General features: G+C 34.9%; 1 protein-coding gene across 1 annotated transcript; it reads right to left on the bottom strand.

The window, feature by feature from the left end:
• Window positions 1-16400: 16400 nt before the first annotated feature.
• LOC102808407 (mesotocin receptor-like) lies at window positions 16401-18675 on the bottom strand. The gene has a single exon (XM_006824956.2). The coding sequence runs from the start codon at window positions 18488-18490 to the stop codon at window positions 17531-17533; it is 960 nt and encodes a 319-aa protein (XP_006825019.1). The 5' UTR covers window positions 18491-18675; the 3' UTR covers window positions 16401-17530.
• Window positions 18676-27906: the final 9231 nt, after the last annotated feature.

Here is a 27906-nt window from a genome sequence, read left to right as displayed (position 1 = left end):
ACCATAGAATGTAGATACTTACTACCACAGACACTACTTTTTAGCGAAAAGAGTACTAACATATTGAGTCAGTGAAGTATTACCATAGAATGTAGATACTTACTACCACAGACACAACTTTTTAGCGAACAGAGTACTAACATATTGAGTCAGTGAAGTATTAGCATAAAATGTAGATACTTACTACCACAGACACTACTTTTTAGCGAAAAGAGTACTAACATATTGAGTCAGTGAAGTATTAGCATAAAATGTAGATACTTACTACCACAGATACTACTTTTTAGCGAAAAGAGTACTAACATATTGAGTCAGTGAAGTATTACCATAGAATGTAGATACTTACTACCACAGATACTACTTTTTAGCGAAAAGAGTATTAACATATTGAGTCAGTGAAGTATTACCATAGAATGTAGATACTTACTACCACAAATACTACTTTTTAGCGAAAAGAGTACTTACATATTGAGTCAGTGAAGCATTACCATAGAATGTAGATACTTACTACCACAGACACAACTTTTTAGCGAACAGAGTACTAACATATTGAGTCAGTGAAGTATTAGCAACGAATGTAGATACTTACTACCACAGATACTACTTTTTAGCGAAAAGAGTACTAACATATTGAGTCAGTGAAGTATTAGCATAAAATGTAGATACTTACTACCACAGACACTACTTTTTAGCGAAAAGAATACTAACATATTGAGTCAGTGAAGTATTAGCATAGAATGTAGATACTTACTACCACAGGCACTACTTTTTAGCGACAAAGAGTACTAACATATTGAGTCAGTGAAGTATTAGCAACGAATGTAGATACTTACTACCACAGACACTACTTTTTATCGAAAAGAGTACTAACATATTGAGTCAGTGAAGTATTACCATAGAATGTAGATACTTACTACCACAGACACTACTTTTTAGCGAAAAGAGTACTAACATATTGAGTCAGTGAAGTATTACCATAGAATGTAGATACTTACTACCACAGATACTACTTTTTAGCGAAAAGAGTACTAACATATTGAGTCAGTGAAGTATTACCATAGAATGTAGATACTTACTACCACAGACACAACTTTTTAGCAAACAGAGTACTAACATATTGAGTCAGTGAAGTATTAGCGACGAATGTAGATACTTACTACCACAGATACTACTTTTTAGCGAAAAGAGTACTAACATATTGAGTCAGTGAAGTATTAGCATAAAATGCAGATACTTACTACCACAGACACTACTTTTTAGCGAAAAGAATACTAACATATTGAGTCAGTGAAGTATTAGCATAGAATGTAGATACTTACTACCACAGGCAATACTTTTTAGCGACAAAGAGTACTAACATATTGAGTCAGTGAAGTATTAGCAACGAATGTAGATACTTACTACCACAGACACTACTTTTTATCGAAAAGAGTACTAACATATTGAGTCAGTGAAGTATTAGCATAAAATGTAGATACTTACTACCACAGATACTACTTTTTAGCGAAAAGAGTATTAACATATTGAGTCAGTGAAGTATTACCATAGAATGTAGATACTTACTACCACAGATACTACTTTTTAGCGAAAAGAGTACTTACATATTGAGTCAGTGAAGCATTACCATAGAATGTAGATACTTACTACCACAGACACAACTTTTTAGCGAACAGAGTACTAACATATTGAGTCAGTGAAGTATTAGCAACGAATGTAGATACTTACTACCACAGATACTACTTTTTAGCGAAAAGAGTACTAACATATTGAGTCAGTGAAGTATTAGCATAAAATGTAGATACTTACTACCACAGACACTACTTTTTAGCGAAAAGAATACTAACATATTGAGTCAGTGAAGTATTAGCATAGAATGTAGATACTTACTACCACAGGCACTACTTTTTAGCGACAAAGAGTACTAACATATTGAGTCAGTGAAGTATTAGCAACGAATGTAGATACTTACTACCACAGACACTACTTTTTATCGAAAAGAGTACTAACATATTGAGTCAGTGAAGTATTACCATAGAATGTAGATACTTACTACCACAGACACTACTTTTTAGCGAAAAGAGTACTAACATATTGAGTCAGTGAAGTATTACCATAGAATGTAGATACTTACTACCACAGATACTACTTTTTAGCGAAAAGAGTACTAACATATTGAGTCAGTGAAGTATTACCATAGAATGTAGATACTTACTACCACAGACACAACTTTTTAGCGAACAGAGTACTAACATATTGAGTCAGTGAAGTATTAGCATAAAATGTAGATACTTACTACCACAGACACTACTTTTTAGCGAAGAGAGTACTAACATATTGAGTCAGTGAAGTATTAGCATAAAATGTAGATACTTACTACCACAGATACTACTTTTTAGCGAAAAGAGTACTAACATATTGAGTCAGTGAAGTATTACCATAGAATGTAGATACTTACTACCACAGATACTACTTTTTAGCGAAAAGAGTACTAACATATTGAGTCAGTGAAGTATTACCATAGAATGTAGATACTTACTACCACAGACACAACTTTTTAGCAAACAGAGTACTAACATATTGAGTCAGTGAAGTATTAGCGACGAATGTAGATACTTACTACCACAGATACTACTTTTTAGCGAAAAGAGTACTAACATATTGAGTCAGTGAAGTATTAGCATAAAATGCAGATACTTACTACCACAGACACTACTTTTTAGCGAAAAGAATACTAACATAATGAGTCAGTGAAGTATTAGCATAGAATGTAGATACTTACTACCACAGGCACTACTTTTTAGCGACAAAGAGTACTAACATATTGAGTCAGTGAAGTATTAGCAACGAATGTAGATACTTACTACCACAGACACTACTTTTTATCGAAAAGAGTACTAACATATTGAGTCAGTGAAGTATTAGCATAAAATGTAGATACTTACTACCACAGATACTACTTTTTAGCGAAAAGAGTATTAACATATTGAGTCAGTGAAGTATTACCATAGAATGTAGATACTTACTACCACAGATACTACTTTTTAGCGAAAAGAGTACTTACATATTGAGTCAGTGAAGCATTACCATAGAATGTAGATACTTACTACCACAGACACAACATTTTAGCGAACAGAGTACTAACATATTGAGTCAGTGAAGTATTAGCAACGAATGTAGATACTTACTACCACAGATACTACTTTTTAGCGAAAAGAGTACTAACATATTGAGTCAGTGAAGTATTAGCATAAAATGTAGATACTTACTACCACAGACACTACTTTTTAGCGAAAAGAATACTAACATATTGAGTCAGTGAAGTATTAGCATAGAATGTAGATACTTACTACCACAGGCACTACTTTTTAGCGACAAAGAGTACTAACATATTGAGTCAGTGAAGTATTAGCAACGAATGTAGATACTTACTACCACAGACACTACTTTTTATCGAAAAGAGTACTAACATATTGAGTCAGTGAAGTATTACCATAGAATGTAGATACTTACTACCACAGACACTACTTTTTAGCGAAAAGAGTACTAACATATTGAGTCAGTGAAGTATTACCATAGAATGTAGATACTTACTACCACAGATACTACTTTTTAGCGAAAAGAGTACTAACATATTGAGTCAGTGAAGTATTACCATAGAATGTAGATACTTACTACCACAGACACAACTTTTTAGCAAACAGAGTACTAACATATTGAGTCAGTGAAGTATTAGCGACGAATGTAGATACTTACTACCACAGATACTACTTTTTAGCGAAAAGAGTACTAACATATTGAGTCAGTGAAGTATTAGCATAAAATGCAGATACTTACTACCACAGACACTACTTTTTAGCGAAAAGAATACTAACATATTGAGTCAGTGAAGTATTAGCATAGAATGTAGATACTTACTACCACAGGCACTACTTTTTAGCGACAAAGAGTACTAACATATTGAGTCAGTGAAGTATTAGCAACGAATGTAGATACTTACTACCACAGACACTACTTTTTATCGAAAAGAGTACTAACATATTGAGTCAGTGAAGTATTAGCATAAAATGTAGATACTTACTACCACAGATACTACTTTTTAGCGAAGAGAGTACTAACATATTGAGTCAGTGAAGTATTAGCATAAAATGTAGATACTTACTACCACAGATACTACTTTTTAGCGAAAAGAGTACTAACATATTGAGTCAGTGAAGTATTACCATAGAATGTAGATACTTACTACCACAGATACTACTTTTTAGCGAAAAGAGTACTAACATATTGAGTCAGTGAAGTATTACCATAGAATGTAGATACTTACTACCACAGACACAACTTTTTAGCAAACAGAGTACTAACATATTGAGTCAGTGAAGTATTAGCGACGAATGTAGATACTTACTACCACAGATACTATTTTTTAGCGAAAAGAGTACTAACATATTGAGTCAGTGAAGTATTAGCATAAAATGCAGATACTTACTACCACAGACACTACTTTTTAGCGAAAAGAATACTAACATAATGAGTCAGTGAAGTATTAGCATAGAATGTAGATACTTACTACCACAGGCACTACTTTTTAGCGACAAAGAGTACTAACATATTGAGTCAGTGAAGTATTAGCAACGAATGTAGATACTTACTACCACAGACACTACTTTTTATCGAAAAGAGTACTAACATATTGAGTCAGTGAAGTATTAGCATAAAATGTAGATACTTACTACCACAGATACTACTTTTTAGCGAAAAGAGTATTAACATATTGAGTCAGTGAAGTATTACCATAGAATGTAGATACTTACTACCACAGATACTACTTTTTAGCGAAAAGAGTACTTACATATTGAGTCAGTGAAGCATTACCATAGAATGTAGATACTTACTACCACAGACACAACATTTTAGCGAACAGAGTACTAACATATTGAGTCAGTGAAGTATTAGCAACGAATGTAGATACTTACTACCACAGATACTACTTTTTAGCGAAAAGAGTACTAACATATTGAGTCAGTGAAGTATTAGCATAAAATGTAGATACTTACTACCACAGACACTACTTTTTAGCGAAAAGAATACTAACATATTGAGTCAGTGAAGTATTAGCATAGAATGTAGATACTTACTACCACAGGCACTACTTTTTAGCGACAAAGAGTACTAACATATTGAGTCAGTGAAGTATTAGCAACGAATGTAGATACTTACTACCACAGACACTACTTTTTATCGAAAAGAGTACTAACATATTGAGTCAGTGAAGTATTACCATAGAATGTAGATACTTACTACCACAGACACTACTTTTTAGCGAAAAGAGTACTAACATATTGAGTCAGTGAAGTATTACCATAGAATGTAGATACTTACTACCACAGATACTACTTTTTAGCGAAAAGAGTACTAACATATTGAGTCAGTGAAGTATTACCATAGAATGTAGATACTTACTACCACAGACACAACTTTTTAGCAAACAGAGTACTAACATATTGAGTCAGTGAAGTATTAGCGACGAATGTAGATACTTACTACCACAGATACTACTTTTTAGCGAAAAGAGTACTAACATATTGAGTCAGTGAAGTATTAGCATAAAATGCAGATACTTACTACCACAGACACTACTTTTTAGCGAAAAGAATACTAACATATTGAGTCAGTGAAGTATTAGCATAGAATGTAGATACTTACTACCACAGGCACTACTTTTTAGCGACAAAGAGTACTAACATATTGAGTCAGTGAAGTATTAGCAACGAATGTAGATACTTACTACCACAGACACTACTTTTTATCGAAAAGAGTACTAACATATTGAGTCAGTGAAGTATTAGCATAAAATGTAGATACTTACTACCACAGATACTACTTTTTAGCGAAAAGAGTATTAACATATTGAGTCAGTGAAGTATTACCATAGAATGTAGATATTTACTACCACAGATACTACTTTTTAGCGAAAAGAGTACTTACATATTGAGTCAGTGAAGCATTACCATAGAATGTAGATACTTACTACCACAGACACAACTTTTTAGCGAACAGAGTACTAACATATTGAGTCAGTGAAGTATTAGCAACGAATGTAGATACTTACTACCACAGATACTACTTTTTAGCGAAAAGAGTACTAACATATTGAGTCAGTGAAGTATTAGCATAAAATGTAGATACTTACTACCACAGACACTACTTTTTAGCGAAAAGAATACTAACATATTGAGTCAGTGAAGTATTAGCATAGAATGTAGATACTTACTACCACAGGCACTACTTTTTAGCGACAAAGAGTACTAACATATTGAGTCAGTGAAGTATTAGCAACGAATGTAGATACTTACTACCACAGACACTACTTTTTATCGAAAAGAGTACTAACATATTGAGTCAGTGAAGTATTACCATAGAATGTAGATACTTACTACCACAGACACTACTTTTTAGCGAAAAGAGTACTAACATATTGAGTCAGTGAAGTATTACCATAGAATGTAGATACTTACTACCACAGATACTACTTTTTAGCGAAAAGAGTACTAACATATTGAGTCAGTGAAGTATTACCATAGAATGTAGATACTTACTACCACAGACACAACATTTTAGCGAACAGAGTATTAACATATTGAGTCAGTGAAGTATTACCATAGAATGTAGATACTTACTACCATAGACACAACTTTTTAGCGAAAAGAGTACTAACATATTGAGTCAGTGAAGTATTAGCAACGAATGTAGATACTTACTACCACAGACACTGCTTTTTTAGCGAAAAGAGAACTAACATATTGAGTCAGTGAAGTATTACCATAGAATGTAGATACTTACTACCACAGACACTACTTTTTAGCGAAAAGAGTACTAACATATTGAGTCAGTGAAGTATTACCATAGAATGTAGATACTTACTACCACAGACACTACTTTTTAGCGAAAAGAGTACTAACATATTGAGTCAGTGAAGTATTACCATAGAATGTAGATACTTACTACCACAGACACAACTTTTTAGCGAACAGAGTACTAACATATTGAGTCAGTGAAGTATTAGCATAAAATGTAGATACTTACTACCACAGACACTACTTTTTAGCGAAAAGAGTACTAACATATTGAGTCAGTGAAGTATTAGCATAAAATGTAGATACTTACTACCACAGATACTACTTTTTAGCGAAAAGAGTACTAACATATTGAGTCAGTGAAGTATTACCATAGAATGTAGATACTTACTACCACAGATACTACTTTTTAGCGAAAAGAGTATTAACATATTGAGTCAGTGAAGTATTACCATAGAATGTAGATACTTACTACCACAGATACTACTTTTTAGCGAAAAGAGTACTTACATATTGAGTCAGTGAAGCATTACCATAGAATGCAGATACTTACTACCACAGACACAACTTTTTAGCGAACAGAGTACTAACATATTGAGTCAGTGAAGTATTAGCATAAAATGTAGATACTTACTACCACAGACACTACTTTTTAGCGAAAAGAATACTAACATATTGAGTCAGTGAAGTATTAGCATAGAATGTAGATACTTACTACCACAGGCACTACTTTTTAGCGACAAAGAGTACTAACATATTGAGTCAGTGAAGTATTAGCAACGAATGTAGATACTTACTACCACAGACACTACTTTTTATCGAAAAGAGTACTAACATATTGAGTCAGTGAAGTATTAGCATAAAATGTAGATACTTACTACCACAGACACTACTTTTTAGCGAAAAGAGTACTAACATATTGAGTCAGTGAAGTATTACCATAGAATGTAGATACTTACTACCACAGATACTACTTTTTAGCGAAAAGAGTACTAACATATTGAGTCAGTGAAGTGTTACCATAGAATGTAGATACTTACTACCACAGACACTACTTTTTAGCGAAAAGAGTACTAACATATTGAGTCAGTGAAGTATTACCATAGAATGTAGATACTTACTACCACAGATACTACTTTTTAGCGAAAAGAGTACTAACATATTGAGTCAGTGAAGTGTTACCATAGAATGTAGATACTTACTACCACAGACACTACTTTTTATCGAAAAGAGTACTAACATATTGAGTCAGTGAAGTATTACCATAGAATGTAGATACTTACTACCACAGACACTACTTTTTAGCGAAAAGAGTACTAACATATTGAGTCAGTGAAGTATTACCATAGAATGTAGATACTTACTACCACAGATACTACTTTTTAGCGAAAAGAGTACTAACATATTGAGTCAGTGAAGTGTTACCATAGAATGTAGATACTTACTACCACAGACACAACTTTTTAGCAAACAGAGTACTAACATATTGAGTCAGTGAAGTATTAGCGACGAATGTAGATACTTACTACCACAGATACTACTTTTTAGCGAAAAGAGTACTAACATATTGAGTCAGTGAAGTGTTACCATAGAATGTAGATACTTACTACCACAGACACAACTTTTTAGCGAAAAGAGAACTAACATATTGAGTCAGTGAAGTATTACCATAGAATGTAGATACTTACTACCACAGACACTACTTTTTAGCGAAAAGAGTACTAACATATTGAGTCAGTGAAGTATTACCATAGAATGTAGATACTTACTACCACAGACACTACTTTTTAGCGAAAAGAGTACTAACATATTGAGTCAGTGAAGTATTACCATAGAATGAAGATACTTACTACCACAGACACAACTTTTTAGCGAAAAGAGTACTAACATACTGAGTCAGTGAAGTATTACCATAGAATGTAGATACTTACTACCACAGACACAACTTTTTAGCGAAAAGAGTACTAACATACTGAGTCAGTGAAGTATTACCATAGAATGAAGATACTTACTACCACAGACACAACTTTTTAGCGAAAAGAGTACTAACATACTGAGTCAGTGAAGTATTACCATAGAATGTAGATACTTACTACCACAGACACAACTTTTTAGCGAACAGAGTATTAACATATTGAGTCAGTGAAGTATTAGCATAGAATGTAGATACTTACTACCACAGATACTACTTTTTAGCGAAAAGAGTACTAACATATTGAGTCAGTGAAGTATTAGCATAGAATGTAGATACTTACTACCACAGACACAACTTTTTAGCGAAAAGAGTACTAACATATTGAGTCAGTGAAGTATTAGCATAGAATGTGGATTCTAACTACCTCAGTCATTACTGTTCTGCCACATACGTTGAACCTGAGCTTACTACAGCTGTATAATATCTCTTCACATATAATTTCACCACACACACATTTAATTTAAAGAAAATATGAGCAGTGACAGTAACTACAAAAACGAGCATGCCAATTACCTAGAATTTGAAAGTGTTATTTCTTTGATATATTCATACCCATCATATGGGGTATTTGTCTACTGATATTACTATTATCGCACTCATCACTATTCTTCACAAAAACGTACTAGACTTCACATCTACCTATCTATCGCCACGCACCACTGCTTCTCTGACAATAATAGGTTCATTCAAATTAACTATACATAACTGAAATATTCACTCTCATTTTCGTCAAAGCAGAAATCAGTCACTAGATGTCGACTCCCCGATTTGTTTCCACAACATACATATGCATGAAACTTTGAATATAATTTCAATATAAAAGTAATGTAATGTAATTAATTTAAATTCAAATGTATTTTCTTTCATTCAGATTGATTGCAACTTTGTATTATGTTCAGTTCAACGGAATGACGACTGTGGCGATGACAGCTCACCACTGAACGGCAATTGTACAGGTGAACATTTACTTGCGGGATGCACACAATTGTAGATACGGCAATATTCACATGCACTAGTAATGTCTACTGACTTACTGCAATATTCTAGCTGCACGACGAAGCGCATAATATCACGGAAACTATCCAAGTGAACTCACTGTAAATGCGGATTATACTACAAATCATCGTTAATATATCGAGCATTTGTTTAATGCGCGTGAGTGTGCGTCTATGAAATAACGTTTGATTATAGACAATAACATCGGAAACAAGTCAGACAATGTGTCCGGCAGGTGCAAGAGAGAACATAGTATAAATGAAATGAATGATAGTCTAGAAGTTTGCCGATTGCCGTGTACTATTACCGCATATCTGTCACTAAGCTTAGTTTGTACCTGCGGTGTAACACCTGCATTGCAGCTTACAAATGATGATTTACCGAAACGCCGGATCCATTACTATAATTATAAATCACTCACAACAAATACAATGGTAGATGACATTAATTGTTCAGCTTTTCAATTTGTTGGAATAGAAAAACGTAATATACGTGTTCATTAAATGCATTCGTTGCTATGGGCGACACTATAAACTTTCAATGAAGACGCCATAAGCGACGGATTGTAAAATTGGTGAATTTATCTGACTGGAATGTTTGCTTACAGCAAGGTGATGTGTTTGGTCTATATTACCTATCATAGAAGATTTTACCACTCATTTGGATTAAACAAAATATTAAGGACAATACAAATAGCGTTTGCCGCTAATAAAATAACAGTTTCTCGCAATTAACGATGAGATAATCATTAAGTCGCTCAATATGAGAATGCAACGATTTCTCTTCTCTCTTGCCAGTACTGAAGTGTTCACAGAGGTAAAACATGCGCCTCCCACCATAATCCTGAACTCCGACGCGACACACTTCCTTCAATACATTAATATATTTTTCATTTAATTCCTGTGATCTATAGCTATACGTTAGCCTTGATACTATGTTTGTAGCCCCAATCAAAACGTTGCGAACCGGGTATTTTAAAAACAATCGTACATGTGTGTATACGTTTATGGTCATCTGAGATACACATGTCGCCTGAATAATGACTGTCAGTATTTAGTTGAAACTAAATAGCAGCAGATTGCCCAGCCGTTGAGGCTCATCTGAACCATACTATAACGGAAGCATAGCTAGTCATGTCATTTCAAACAACGGTCATTTAATAACCCTGCTGTGTAAATACCAGAATTAGGGTGCGATTTTTTTAAATACCATAGACCGGTATGTACTACATTTATGTACCTATCTATGTTGTATCCTTATACTAAAACATACACTGCAAACAGTTTCCGCATTAGTGAAAAGTAACCAGGTTTTTGTTCTCCAATATAATGTAAGTTATGTACCTTACTCACTTTTTACACTTTTCTCCTGCCTATGAATGAATGAATGAATGAATGAATGAATGAAGGCTCATTTCGTAATTCATAAGGACGGTTGGTATTGTGTTTATTTTATAATTTACGATGATATTTTATTAAATAAACTCTTATTTTCTTATATATCGGTCATATTTTGCTCACGATTTCTAAATTTGGCGCTGTAAAGTTTCATGCATGTGTATTTTTTATAATAATTCGTGTTACCATGGAAACAATCGTATTAATTTATGCAGAAATGTTTACAAATGTAATGATCCAGCGCAACGGAAATCTTAATAATTCATCCACAATTTCAGTAGTTACCATACGACCGTACAGAAAACAAAATGTATATGAAAATCTGCAAATAATAATTAAACATTTTAACAACACACATTGTATAGAACAAATTACGATTTTCTAATAATTGTACGTGTTTTCAAAACATCATATTGTTACTTATGGTAGAAAACATATAACTTGTCCTGAATACGAATAGGACAATGAAATGAATTCAGAGTCCCTGTACGTTACGGTGATGCGGTATTTCAACATGTCTGACAGCTGTTTGTAGAGAAGAAAGACATGAACTGAATACAAGTGCGGTGTGACATCAGGTTACATCATCTATGTGTGCTGTTGCCCATATTTCTGATTTGTAACGTTGTAGCTACAATTGCAGGGGAATTATACATGGAGTCGTGATCCCTACAAATCAATACGCACGAATATAGCAGCAGTTGCAGAAATGCTATCGCAAAATAAGTAATTCGACCACAAATATTGTATTTTTACTCATTTGCGACATTGTTTCCAAGGCAACCAGTGCCTGAGGTGGAAGTTTTTAAAATCGTTAATAAAAATGGATCTATATTTTCATTGGCTTGGTTCGTCTTGTAGACGTACCCATGGTAATAATGTAGTGAGGCTCAAAACACATAGGGCCATTGGCAAAATAACCTGGGCATGATTGGCTTTAAAATGCACGTTGCAAGGTTTGTTATTATTATATAAAAACTAACGTAACTGGAACCAGACATTATGTTACAGAAATATTGCCATACACAACAAGCGGATACAGTAAAAACATGTGTGTGTGTGTGTGTGTGTGTTTACTCTCTGTGAAAGCTACAAGTGAGTGAGCTGTGTTGTGTTACAGAAATGTACAATGCATTTGCAAACCAGCATTACGAATGTCAGTCGATGTTATTACCCGCATGAGTTGAACAGCAATTAATGTCTTGTCAGCTGCAAGACTGATGAGGTTCCGTGTCTCTATTTCCCTCGGTGAACATTTCAAGATAAGGAAACATACAGAATGTAAGCATGGTACTGGATGACCCTTTGAATGAGCTCAGTCATTAAATGTTAACTATGAATATTTATAGGTCATTTGTTTCCTAACGAAGAGTTGATTAGGTCCCAGTTTCCGCGTATGTTTGACGGTTGCGAGATTCGAATGGTGCTTCAGCGCTCGCATACTGCTTTGTCGTACTTTAGATAGACGTTAGTTAGACAGACTGTCCACCATACGCTGTTTCGTAACCACGAGCAAACGTCTAATTATACACAAATACACTAGCGTGTAAAACCAATATTTTATTTGCGTGTGAAGATGTGGTAATTACATTCTGAAAATACGCTTTATTGTCAATTTATCAAGCTGCCCAAATAAGACATATTGCTAAGCGTAAAGACCGTACATTTGCAAACAACATGTGGTAAGATGAAATAAGATTGAGCTGATAATCACAGTTGTCTTGGGAGATGTGTAAACGTTGTAAACATGCCGACTAATAAGAACACACGAGATTCATAGATTCAGCGTAATGAGTGACTGGAAAACAAGAGACTCCTTTTACTTGCGATAACGATCGTCACATGACATTTTATCTGATTTCATAGCTGTATAAATGTCGGCGCCTGTTTTGTCCCAATTTCAACCGACACTCATGTTTTCACGCAACACATTCGAATGAAATGTTACATTAAATATAAAGGTGTACAATATGTTTGATATTTTATAACTTAAGATTTTTATCACGCGTGGGCTACGGGTATTAGCGCAACGGATTTTTACGTGGTGATAAAATAATATAAGAAATGGCAGCGAATAAATGCCTTGTACCATGTCCTCACTGAGAGCTTACCGTTTACGGTCAATTACGTCGTTTTGTTGCCGGATGCGCACAGTACACTTGTTTTACTTTGTACGTCGCCGGGTATATCACGACTGAATGTTAGTTATGGGATGTGATTGAGTCGGGCTTGGAATACTAAAGCATTTCAGAGATATATGTACATGTTAATTGCATGCATGATAAATTCCTACATCATAACAATCCGACTTTCTGATTGTTAAATTGTAAACAGAAGTGGAGGACACCCATGGAACCAGTAAATGGGAATATGGTGTTGGACATAAGTAGGCCTAGATAAAGTATGAAGACCTATTTATTATGCAGGTCGTGTATTGAGAAATGTAAAATACAGTAATGTATGTATATATATATATACATGAATGTATCGCGATTGCCACGTGACATAGTGCGCTCATTCTCACCTCCTTGGAACGTCCCACCGAGAGTGTGAGACGAGTGTGTAAACGAACCCCACTCCGTTGTCATGCCCGTACGTAAAACGGATGGGTAAAATGTTCTCTCAAAATATGAGTATGTTCGCCAGACTCATACAGAATACTGTCCGATGGCACTATGCGTACCAACGTCGTGCCAGAAATCCAAAGTGAGAAGGCGCCGTCAACACAAAGTTAATATAAAAACATGAGTTTGAAAATATCAAATGTCGCACCACTGGGAATGCCGACAATGACCAAGTAGACGAACCAACACTTCTTAAGAATATTATTACTTAATGCAGATCCTGGCAATATACAAGTGTATTCCCCGCTTGCACGAGGCATAATTCGTTTGGCAGAGAAACTCACCACGGAGATTGCGTCGTAATAGTAAGTTACATCTCTAGTTTTGATGCTACCAGCCATAGGAGTAAACAATGTATTTGTTCACACTAGTTTGTATGTAATAATGTACAAAATATAACGTTATCTGATTTCTATGTCCGTGGAATAAATCATATCAGTTGGGTCGGCTTACCCTAAACACGTCAAGCTCGGAGAGAATTGATGTACTCATTTAAGTGAACAATTTTGAAGTGAAAATAGCATTTTTTATAGTATGTTTTATAATCAATTATCTTAAAATTATCTTAAAAATTTGGCCAGTGAAAAATGGTGAGAAAATGATGTGCAGTATCTCACAATATATTTGTTTATTATGTCTAGAAGTTTTTCAAATATTACAATATTTTCCGTGGAAGTTTTAGGACAAAACATGTTTTCAAGAAATTTATGCCAATTTATGCATATTATTTGGCCCAACAGATTGAATTTGAACTAAAAAAAGTCTACATATTATTGACTAATACGAAAACGATTATTTATAAAAACGAAATTGACACGAAATGTTGTCTCTGCATAAAGTGCTAAAATAGACGCACATGTCAAAAAATGCACGTGTAGCATTTTACATTATTAACGTATTTCTAGGTGATGTGAGAAAAAGATCTCACACACCAAAGACTTGAGATTTCTCACACTCGTTGCGCTATTTGTCTACATAAAAAATCACTAACTTGTGCAGGAATTCTCATTCCAATCCCTTGTGGTGTGGGATTTTATTATTCCCTGTGTACTCCCTAGTTCGGTCATATGTCAACACAAGCTTACTCCCTAGGTCGGCGATCATACTGTGATAATTCAGAACCTACTCCAGTTTACGGGTAGTCAGTGAATACAATTGCCATTTATGCTTGTTTCTGGAATCGCTCCTCGAAAACAAAAAAAATCACGATTGTCGTTTTTGCAGCGCACGTATACATAGAATATAAAAGTTAAAGTACGAACCGATAACTAGAAAAATCTCATTGAGTCATATGTATTTCTGACATGAGCTAATAATATACTCAAATAATAACGTGACGTGACTTGAATCCGTTGACGAGATTTATGATTTCGTGTTGACGTCAATCTTCACATTCCTTCCTTATCAAACACGAGAGAAAAGTACATGACTGTGCATAGTATCATATTAATTCCCACAATGCCTTGCTCTGCGATATACTACATACGCTTGTTGATAATGTGCATTAATTGCCATAGATATAAAAATGTATTAACTCAGTTACGATTCATGGTCACGATTTACTTCTTGTAATTACTGCGCTAATTCTATAAAGTGATATGACCGTATACGAGCAGCGCTCACCTTGTGAGTCACGAACGCAAACACTACCCATAATTCTTATTGCATAATTGCATACTGGCAAGTTACAAGGACCTTAATATTAACCACGCATATCGTTATATTTAGAAACGTTCAACCTTGATCACAAAATTCACATTTGGTTCATCCCCGTGGGGATTTATGTTTTCATATGGATTAACTGTCATTGAAGTGACAGCGTGCCGGGACCAATTGTAGGTCGTTAAGCAGGCCATTGACCTTATTATATATTCCAACTCAATGTCAATTGCTCCGAAAAATATGACCACTTCTACAACATGTCCCATGAATGTCAACGCAATAAGGCATCTGGTAACTTGCTTTTGAGGCTACAAGAGGTTTTTTTTAATGGAACAGCATCAAATTAAATGAATTGTTTTCTTTAAATGTATGGTAGTGTTTGTCTGTATTCTGTACAAATATTGAAATAGCATCAGTACTCGTCGACAATAGAACACCTTTTTAATGTGAATCAGAATAAGTGGCGTAGAAAAAATTATCCACATACAAATTATTATGATTATATCTGTCATAATTAAAAGAAAACACTGACTACATTGTTGCTGGCGCAGAATACGTCTGTGCAAAACATAAATATAGTATATATAGCGGTTGGTCCCAATGAATGAACATTACTTCCATTAGAAAATTAAATAGCGCCACATTTTACTCTGGTTTCGCTCGGAATATATCTAGAGAGTGGTACATTTCATTACCTGTCAATCATCTCAAAACGTGTGAAGTGGGATTATTAAAAAAATACACGCGGTCGAACCCGTTTTGACTACAGGAGAAGATATACGTCGACAACGTGTCACCGTGTTGATGCAAAGTGTATGTATTGTGCGCTAAATACAATTGTACGTCAATTCTTGACCATTACTTCGTTACTAAGAAGCATGCGGGAGTTTGTCCGTTTTTGTACGTTATAATATTCATATTCATTATTATTTATTTATTTCGTTAAATGAAATGACAAGAGTATCAGTATTGTGAAAATCATCAAATTGCCTCAAAAAATAAACTTAACAAAACAAAACAAGTTAATATATCGTATACACAAATTCAACTATTCAAATTTTTATATATGCATTGCAGTCAGCGGTGTGTCCCGCGGGAAGGACATTTATTTGTACGTTCACCGAGGTCGATAGCAACACGGCGACCGACCAGGGGCGTAGACAAGCTAACCATTGAGGATATGCGTGAACGTCCAATTACTCACGAACTATATAATGGGCGACAGTAGTACTATAATTGTGATGCACAGTGCAACGATTCAACTTATGCCTTCTTCGATCCCTTGCGCAAGATTATTGTGGGATTGCGAAATACGTTAATGCATTTCGGCAAAAACATGATACGTCGACGTCGATTCGTGCTGCGAGCTGATAGCATTTGAAATCCCAGCACAGTGTGCGATTTGTACAAATTCAATATTATGTCATGCACACCACAGTGTCGTTACCATATATATTATAATTTCATCGAATGGTGCCTACAAAAGACACTAGGTAAATTCAGGGGCAACAACAAACATTTAAAAACGCGGAATAAATTAAAACAACACTAAAACTGATACATTATATAAAGTACATACATTCTCAAAAAAAACTGTTGTGGTATTTAGTGAACAGTAAACAAAAGACCATCTGTTTTTGAAAGTGTCACCAATTCACACGAAACACGGACGGAAATGGTGTGCAAACAGAGTGATCACGTCATTTCGGCTGTTCGAGTTAGCCTAATCTAATTTAAAATGCTTGTAAGACAAACATTTGATATCCAATGATATTATATCGTGATGTTTTTACCCACATTGTACGTCGTACAATTTTAGTGTCATGACATTGTATGTCTCAGTGTAAATTAAAGGTCAAGTTCACCGTGCATCCATTTCCTGTATATCAGTTCAATTGGCATACCCACAGTGAGTTGTCTGTGGATGCACCTTGTTAACGTTGATTTGCGAGAAGTCGGTTACGGGAAACTATCTAGCCCCAATCATTCAAGGTGCCCCGTGAAACCGCGAACATGCTTCTAACCTCATATTAAGCCTCTGCTCGGAGTCGAGACCAGTACGGAGTTGTCATGGTAACGTATTGACGCTGGAGAGGAGTTGCTTCTAGCATTAAAAGCGAGAAAAATAAAAGGATTAACGGCACAGTGAGAGACAGAAAATATACCCAGAACCGCGTACGCGTTCCTGTCCACATTGCCCCGCCCGGTGAATCGGTACATGTCCAATGCGAAATACGGTAGCCCGCAGACAACGAAAAATGTAATTATGACGAAGGTCATTTTCAATGTCTTCATCTTAGCATTGCGACGTCGTTGGTTTTTCCCTGGCAATACCGTGTTTCTTCTTTGCCATAATCTGAACGTTATCCTCAGGTAGAATGAGGTGATCAAAATAAATGGGATGAAAAACATCACTAGAGCAACCCAAGTAAGATAAGTCTGTTTCTGCCAGTTCTTCTCGAGTGATGTGTGACAGCCAACAGTCCCCTGTTTATCTGGGATGACCTTCCACAGAAAAGCCTGCGGTATCGACAGAAAGAACGCGATCAGCCAAGCGGGTATTATGATGACATATACGCCTAATCTTTGCTTGAACGGGTAAAGGACTGAATGGTAACGGTCTATGGCTATAGCGACTACCATGTTAGAAGATGCGAAGAGCGTGAAACACTGCAAAATTTTAAAAAGACGGCATCCGACATCCCCCATCAGCCAGGTGAGTTCTAATAGTTCCACGATGAACTGTGAAAGGAGAGCGAAAAAAGCAACCAACAAGTCCGCACAACACAGATGCACCATGAATGTATTAATTCGATTTCTAGTCCGGCGGTTGAACCACATCCACACGAAGAAGCCGACATTTCCTCCCAACGAGACAATAAACAAGACAGCTAGAATTATAAGCCGAAGTTGACGGTTATAGTTTATGCCGAACCACACAGGAATCTCTGACACGTTACCGCTTAAGTTGCTACCGAGCACCATTATGTTTCAGTAAAATGAGAGTGTAGAACGACAGATACATAAATACAGTACTGAATCTAATGATTACGATGAGAGCGTTCAATACAATCCTTGGCAATACTCACGAATCAAGGTTGAAATCTTGGCATCCGTGCAATTCATTGCGTAGACAACCTTCTTTATATATTAGTCCAATCACGATGGCTGATCCGATTCAAACTAACAGAAACCCATTGTGTTAAACCTTTGAGCTGTCTGACAAAGTATTACAGTCCAGTTAGTGTTACAAACATAAAACGTACAGAGCTGTTGGGTAATACTGAACAGCTGAACATCTGCATCGGCTAGAACACGATATCACAGGATTGCATTCGCTGTGTCGCCAACAATAGATTCGTAATATAGTATTTTACACAAACGTTCCCAGCGAGGTATGTCGCCTAATTTTGTCGTAATGGTCAGCTGGTTTTCATCCACGGTGACGTAGCTCACACTACGGCGCCCTCGACGATAATTATTAAGTATTAGCTTCAATGTGTATGATATATCATATGTGGCATTATAACGATGTGACTACGCAATGTTGACACCTAATGACGGCACCATCCAAACCAAACCAATTACAATTCCTGTATTATTTTACATAAGGAATGGTTTTTAATTAACATTTACATGGCATTGCCAAATTGGCTAGACATACACTGACGTAGTACCGACGGAGTCGTCATATAATAAGCAGCGTAGCCTGCCCTCAGCCGTCAATACGGCAATTCGTGAATGTTCACCATATGAATTTGGTAGTTAATTGAATGGATTCATCACAATGTGTTTATACTGGTAATAAAAGCGAAACATACGTAGTTCATAAAAAATATCACCACATCCATTGGAACATTATCGTTGCGCATTGTGCATTTGAACAATTATGAAAAAAACAGTGATTAAAGTTTCACGCATGCTGCTTGCCGCTGTTCTCCACAATTGCTTTCGTCTTACAAATCAATGATCAAGTCGGATGCATCCATGAATTATGCAATCGTGCGATTCAACGGTAAATAGCCTCGGGTGAGCGATACTGTTCGTTTCTATTGAATATAGCTTTAAATATTGGAACCTTTATGAGATTTGTTTTGTCACTCATAATTGCAATATTGCAGAGATCGATCTATTCTCATAAATACACAAATCTGATTCAATGCGATGACTTTAGTTTAGAATATAATGCCACTCAAGTATTTAGCAATTACTGTCATTCGAATGCGAGTCAAGCGAAACGAATCAAATTGAATTCTATCTGTCTTGAGTAATGTAAAAACAGTATTCTCATTGGCAATTTACATATAGCAGTTAAGCGTTATCGACATGGGCAATACCACAATAAGCCGAATAATACATGAAAAATAACCTCCCCTCCCCTTCCCAGACCGTTGATCTACAGTTCACGTGCACACGTCACATATAACAACGCATCTAATTATAATAATGCATTACGTAAATTCTAAACTAGGTAAAGGTTAATACATGTACAGGTATATTATTGTAAAGCTCTATTTTTAAGATTTATTTATTTATTTATTTATTTATTTATTTATTTATTTATTTATTTATTTATTTATTTATTTATTAGTGGTTTTTTGGTCAGTTATTCAACAGTTATTCACAGTTTAACGTGGTATGTTCACTTGAACTACGATTATTAAAAGTACACCACACCAACGCTAAGCTTATCAGTCGTGAAACAGTTTAAAGAGAACAGTTCTACTTGATCTACCCCCATGAATCGATCGCAAAGTGCAATGAATATTAATGAGGAAAATTGAACAAAGTCAATTGCGACTATAAGCCCCTAATCCCTTAAATATGTTAAATGAATACAAAACGAACATTTTAGTAACGAAACACCTTGCAGAAAAGAATCATCAAGACACATAACCATGTTTGATTAGATTTTCTCCAACAGATATGAAGGAAAAAAATACAATATATGTTATATTAATATCTTCCCTGTAGTGGTGCAATGTGTGCATATTTTGGGTGGTAATCCATGACAAAATGGTAAGTATATATATGTATGTCAGTAAATCTGTTTTATTAGTACTACACAGTATGTGGGAGTGTATCTTATCCGTGTCCATTACAGTACTATGGGAATAAATTCTATATAGATAATGGACTTTTATTTCCTGTAAAACACGATTTTTCTTCAAGCATATAAAAGAAGCACTTTAGCGAGAAAGTCTAATAGCCGACAGTAATACACCTAATTACACCGACTATTGGGTGACCTAACACGAAAAGAGCGATGACCCAGCTTGCCAGTGTAAATTGTATCAGATAATTCAATATTAACGTTTGTCCTCGTTACAAAATACAGATATAGGTAATGTGACGCGTTTTTGTTTTCACCGACGGAGAAAAGTATTGACTAAAGAGGGCGCAAAACATCAGTAATATACTACGGGTACGCCAAATGGTTTCAAAAAAATGCATACACAAATTTAAATACAGAAAACCTTTGTTAAAAATCACAAAGAAAATTAGAAATAAATTTGACAGTATTAAATAGAAACAAACGTCACATAGTAAGCGTTCCGTCTGTTTAGGTTTCTTCATATTATAATTATATGATTTTTTTAGCTTTATCTATTTATTTACCTTCCACCCATGAGCCTTTGCGTTTTTAGTGTGTGTTGTTATCATCGCTTTGGACTCAATTCCCACTTTACCATAGTCTTCATTTGTTAACTGTTTATCACTAGTAACATGAATTATGTGTAATACAATGGGCGTAAGAAGGATCAGATGCAATGAGAAAATAAAATTCGGTTGTCCGTATTATCAACGAATATTCTCTACTTATGTGCTGCACACATTAACACGTTTTTTGATAATCACAATTACTATGTTTATAATTATTAGTTATTAATTTTGACAACGTTCTAATAAATAATGCACCATAAATAAATATGACATGTTGAGAAATAATAAACGTTATTAAAAAAATATGATTCATCACAATTTTCCGTAAATGTTTTTAAAAATACGGTAGTACTCAACTATGGTGATCATAGTATAGTACTAAAACGTTATTTTATCTAATTGTTTATGTTAAACTGTACAAATTGTCATAGAAAAATCGTCTTTTTGGAGGGGGATAGTCTTCTACTTGCTTTCTAGGCATTAGTCAATATTAAAACCAGTACAGTATAATGGTTAGCTCTGTCGTTAAATCGAAATATTAAATGAAATATATAAGACCATTTATTAGCCTCATAAATAGGGATTACTTCTTCCGTGAAAAACAAATGTCACGTTACCATGAAATAGTAACTAATAATACAGGTTATAAAATTCCAATAACCAATTAGTGTGTTGTAATTTAGAGTTAGTGCTATATGCTAATCACTCTCTCCTAGTCAAAAATGTTGGTCACTGTCGTTTTCTCGTATCATACTGGTATAAGTACAGGAGGTAAAATGGCGTGAAGTTTAAACAATTTCAACGCCCTGTATGGAGATATATGATTGCTGCCGCGATGTGTACAATTTGTCTATCACGTGACAATTGTCTGTACAAAGCACTTACAATTGTCACGGTGAAACACGCAACATAATTGAAATAATTAGCAGGCACCATTTGGACCTTCTCTTTGTTAACAATGTTCTAAAAGTAAAAAGAAATTGAGTGTACAAGAGAAATCCAACATTTTCTGTGATCTGGTCACTACAAGCTGTGCCATTGTTCCCTCTCCTATCAGATATTTCTTGCAGTAATAGCACAACAAGGACTATTAAAACAGCTCTGTGGCTTGAATTGTAGTTTTTAGGTCTGTTATTAGGAAACAGCCATTTGATGATTAGCTAATAGATGCATCACATGCATAAGTTGTTCAAGTCAAATGTATGTATTTCACTTTAACAAATGCACCATTTCAATGACAGCTTCTTAAGTCTACGTCAGTCGTGGTTTTTATAAGTTTCCTCTTTACACATTATAGTTCAATGATTTGTTTTCATGGAAAGGCTTTGAAATATATAGTGTGCTACTAGGTTAGCACCAGGATATTCAGTTACGCAGAATACAACCATATTATATCATTGCCTGCATGCTTGTAATGGCCATGGCAATATGGCATACTTTAACTTAGTAGAAGGGCATTCAATCACTGCATTGATGACACTGCCTTCGCTAACCAAGTCTACTCATAACAAATGCATTGGATGCAGGTTTCTGACACATTAAAATTAATGACTTTTCAAGTAGTCAAAATGTATCGACCAGGTATCATGCTTTGTTAGACCTCTCGACCTTCAGAAAATTGTGGCTGGCATCATTTCAAAAGTCTTGTTTGCATATCTAGTAAGAATTCGATGTAATTCGCACATACATTGCAAAGCTTCATTGCAAACATGTGTTGTTACGCAATCACCCGAGTTTGACCAGCAACAAATATTGCATCTAACATCTGATATATGTGGATATGTTGTCGGGACCACCAAACACTATTGGGTATTGGGTTTTAAAGACTCATGTTGTATCAGATTGGATGATATAATTCTGTGTGATGTAGTCTGTCTGTACAACTGTCTTCAGTACACATTTGATTGTAATCGGTAATGGCTAAGATTAACATATAACTGGTATCACGTGTGTAACTCACACGTAATTAATTGAGTATACACCTACATATGTTTCTCCATTGTTTTATCAAAGTATTGTTTTATAAATATGTATGTCGGTTGTCTATAGTTTTGTAATTTGGGGAATATAATTTTGACACACAGACTAGACTATACGATTTCAAATAGGTACGCTGATAATTTGTACATTTGCTCTTATACAGTCAACAAAATGTGTCTGCTCCTTTTTCGGTCTAATGAAAACTATTAACTAACGTTAATTTCGTGTCCGTGCAGATTAAAGTTGTGTTACGTCTTGATGACTACCAGACCATAGGAAACTTAGCAGTGTAATTCAGCTTAATTGCCTGGCTGATAAACAAATAACTATAAGCGAACTACAATACAACTGGAGACCGTTTATTACGCATGCTCAGTAATTACATTACAAATGTTTGTGAAATGCGTAACAGTTCGTATTACTGACTGGCAATGTGATTCACGTGTAGATGAATGGAAAGTGATTTTATCATTCGACAAATTTACCCCGACCGCGGAAGCAGGATTTCCACTAACAATATTACCATTACCATATGAAGCGTGACTAGTTTGAAATGCCAAGGAGACATAAATAAAGAAAAATTTAATGTCGTTTTATGCATATTGTTTCCGCCAAAATATAAATGTTTTAGTGATTTCCAAGCAACACAAAGTCGCCGCTTAAAGATATCTACTGAAGGCAAGAATTAAAAAGAGGTTTACCATGACTACAGATGTTGCCACGTACATGATAATATCATCCAGAAAATGTTTCATATAAGTTATTTATTAATATTCTCCAATCCTGTTTTAGGATATCAGTGTATATGTGAATAATTACAATAGCACACTACAAAAGAAGTATATAGTGTGGAAAATAAGAAAATAAGAAGATATAAGATGGGCCACACAGGACCCGCAGGGCACTGCAAGTATCATGGATTAATGTCGCCTAATTATTCGAACAACTCGACAAGAAGAGAATCCTATGTTGCCATGGTAGATAATATTATCGGTTTTATATCTTGTAATATACATTCCTTTTTGAATAAGGATTTATAGTACAGATATTATAAACATTATGTTCACCGACATTCTAGTGCAATCACTTAAGTTCTTATTCCATTGATGTTAGCATATGGTTTAGATAAGTAAAATAGCTGTCAACTTGAACGACTGGTGTTAATGATAATTAGCTGTACGAATAACGATGACGTTCTTTATAAATAAGGTGCCGGTAATTTAACGTTTTTCCATGTGTTATCACGTATAACGCGGTAAACAACACGCCATTTATTTGTTCGAAACTGTTCCAAACCGATAATGCCTATAATCCTTACGTTATATAATATTCGTAACTGAGTTTTTATAACACAGTCATTTTGATTCTATCCATACCGACTGTACAACTGTTACGTCCCTTAGAGATCGAATGACGTCATAGCTTATATACAGTGAATTATAAATATTTTACATATCGGATGTGCTCTGGGAATACTGCAGTTTTATCTGCAGCCTGTAGCTCTGCAAATCAATAAATAATGAACAGCAGAAAGAACAAGGAAAAAACAAAATCTGTAGCGCAGATGGTGAGTAATTTGATTTGTTGATGATAGAATTATGACACGAGCTTGATAATGCTCGCATATCTTATCTGGCACCCCCCAGGTGAGGTAAAATTGAATGTTTGACGATGAAATACAATCACTAATGTAGTGCACCATGGGTCGTGTCATTGGTACAGATGGTCATTACGTGTACTTATTCCCTTGACTTCGTTAAGCACAACATGTTATATGTTATACCAGTAAATGTGAAAGATGCACACGATTACACCAACGTTTAACTGTACACTGATGGTTTGTTAAATGCCACGACGTTTTGATCCGTGGTCTTTTTCAGTTCTATAGTACAAATGAATAAATACATAGAAAAAATATTACTATTTCACTGAAACATCACTGATAGATAGATAATTCAGAAAATTTGACGTGGGAATTAAATCATTAATTAAACCATATTTGTATTATTCATGTTCAGTTCATGTTAGTATTATTTCAATTTTCCTTGCCATGTTTATTTTTAGAATATTAATAAAATTGATTGAATGACAAAACATTCTTAAGTAAAATGTTGATCTACTAGAATACATAGCAAATACCTATTGGTGGGGTATCACTCCTAGGGGTGACAACCATATAACATGGCCGAGTGAATTGAGTGAGCATTCATCGATCCATGTGTACCCCTCCCCACTTTGGTAACTCCGTTATAAGGTTGGAGTGAGATTTGCTTACTTACAGAGTTTGTGACAGAGCTGTTAAACCAAAAGATGCTATCCATTGCTAACGATAGGATGAACGTCTGAAATGAATCAAAATATGAATTGCATGAGATACTATGCAGCATAATCTACATCGTGAAATACAGAAAGAAAATGACGAGGAGACCAAATTCCCGACTCTTGGGGATGGACGAGAAAACATAATTGCTACAGAAAGTGGATTGGCTCTTCAAATTCCCTAGAGATGCAAAGGTGATGGAGCACAAAATGCAATGTGGCGATCTCGTAAGTGAAAGCACGCTGCTGGTGAGTTCTGGGGACCACAATTCAACTCACTAGTCATCTTTTCACAGTTGCCATTATGGTTACACGATGTTTATGCTAGTTCTTCAGCAAATGATAGACGGGTAATTGAAAGGTGACGTATGTGTTTTTAACACATTAAACGCAAGTTTTAATTATTATCATGCGAGAATGGAATTAGACTGAACAAAATATTCACATGTACACATGTTCACTCGCCCAAACTCACTGTAATAATATACGGTGTTACACAGATGATGGACAATACATGATAAAAGCATAGTGAATGACTAGCCATGTATTTTAGACGCCGGTTTTCACTGTGAATACTTTAGATTAAACTTTCAATGCATATAAGTATATGTTCCAGGGTAGTTGAAATTGAAGTGTCAATTCCAGAACCATTCAATTTGGTAGTAGTGGTGGTGATGCCAGGTAATTCTTTCAAACTCAAAGTTTCGGTAGTTGCTATGAACTGATTGATGTACTGCCAAGTAATTCTCCTTCAAAGTGTGGAAGGAATGTATTTTTCACGTAATGCGCACATGTGACCAGCACTTTGGTAAGACCACGTGGGTCTGTTGCAAACGTTCAACTTGATGTGTGCACGTTTCTACTGGTGATGTAAGATGTGAACGAGAGACTATGTACCTGTGGGCAATTATCAACATGTTGCATTAAAGATGTTCTTGTAATCAGTGATCACTTCACAAAGTTTTCAGTGGTGATACTGACCAGGAACCAGACAGTAAAGATGGCAACTATAAACAAATATACGACAGTCTTATGATGAAATTTGGTTTTCGTAAATGATTGCACTCCGTCCTAGGGTGCAATTTTGAGTCAAAAATACGTCACGAATTATGCCCATAATATCCAATGGAAAAAAGAACTTCTATTGTGAATAATATGAATGCATACATACCCCTATAGAACCAGAGACATCGAAAATATCAGAAGGTAAGCAGACACAACTGAGATGCTCATATTGCAAGGGAGTTTAGAAGAATTAGTAAAAGTTTAGGTGGATGAATCCGAAAATATTCGAAATTGTTGGGGGCGTGTGGTTATAAAGGATCATTCAATGTGCGTTGGCCCATTCCTGAGCTCATTTCAGTGAATATGCCATTCTTTGGGGGAATTATTAAGAACACATTCATGTTATAATGACGAATCGTATTATGACACAATCAAATAAGAATTGCATACCGTGTGCTGTAAAGCGTTTCGAGATATTTACAACAACAAAAAAGAAATGTACATGAAATCTGGTAGCATGAAATATATATAGTATATATATATATATATATATTGTCTTCTGTTCAAGTAAGCAATAACTTTTCGATCACTTCATTCATCATTATTTAGAAGTATTCTATTTGTGGAAATGCGTGGTATAAAAAAATAATTTCTGTACCCAATAGTTATTTGTAAATCGTCATTTTTAGGTTAGTTTGTTACATACATTATGGTTGAACAATATTACATATATAACAGCGCACAAGGGACACCCAACTTTTTCTGTATTTGCAACCTAAGCTATACTTATTTAATCAATCGTAAAAAGCAAGTACGACTTCAAAGCGAATCTTAAATTGCGATTGCTATAAGGTTTAATCGAAGTGAGTATATGGGTAGAATTTTTGGAATATTCAATAAAAAAAATCGTGCAGTTATTGATCATATTGGACGAGTTAATGATTGTCAAGTGTCACCACTGAATCTATTGATTGCTTTTACTGTTAAGATCGTACAAATATGCTGTATTACTTTCCAAAATAATTTCAAGCTGCAAAGCGATTAAATAAGATTTATTTAATCATATACAAACTATTAACTCGCTACGTATTTATGTTGCACACACACACACATTAAAATAATCAGCACATGGCGTTGATGGGTGGCTGTGTCACTGTGCAATGTCATATTGGTGAGATCACAGTGAATGATTACAAGAGTTATATAAATGGAAGATAAATATGAAAAGAAAAAGAAAATATGCTAAGATGACGAAGTTATCATCAAATGCCCCGATATTACTTTTATATGTAATATAAATATGTTATCACCTTTAGAATATAGAAAATCGATAGAATTACAGTGTTATCTTGCCTTAGTTCAGAGAAATGCGCATGACAAATATAAACAGTGCATTTAAAAAACCTTCTGAAATATAAAAGAAATAGTAAAAG

Source organism: Saccoglossus kowalevskii, chromosome 13, assembly GCF_978046115.1.
Source record: "Saccoglossus kowalevskii chromosome 13, keSacKowa6.1, whole genome shotgun sequence".
NCBI lineage: Eukaryota > Metazoa > Hemichordata > Enteropneusta > Harrimaniidae > Saccoglossus > Saccoglossus kowalevskii.
This window is presented reverse-complemented; position numbering and strand designations above follow the sequence as displayed.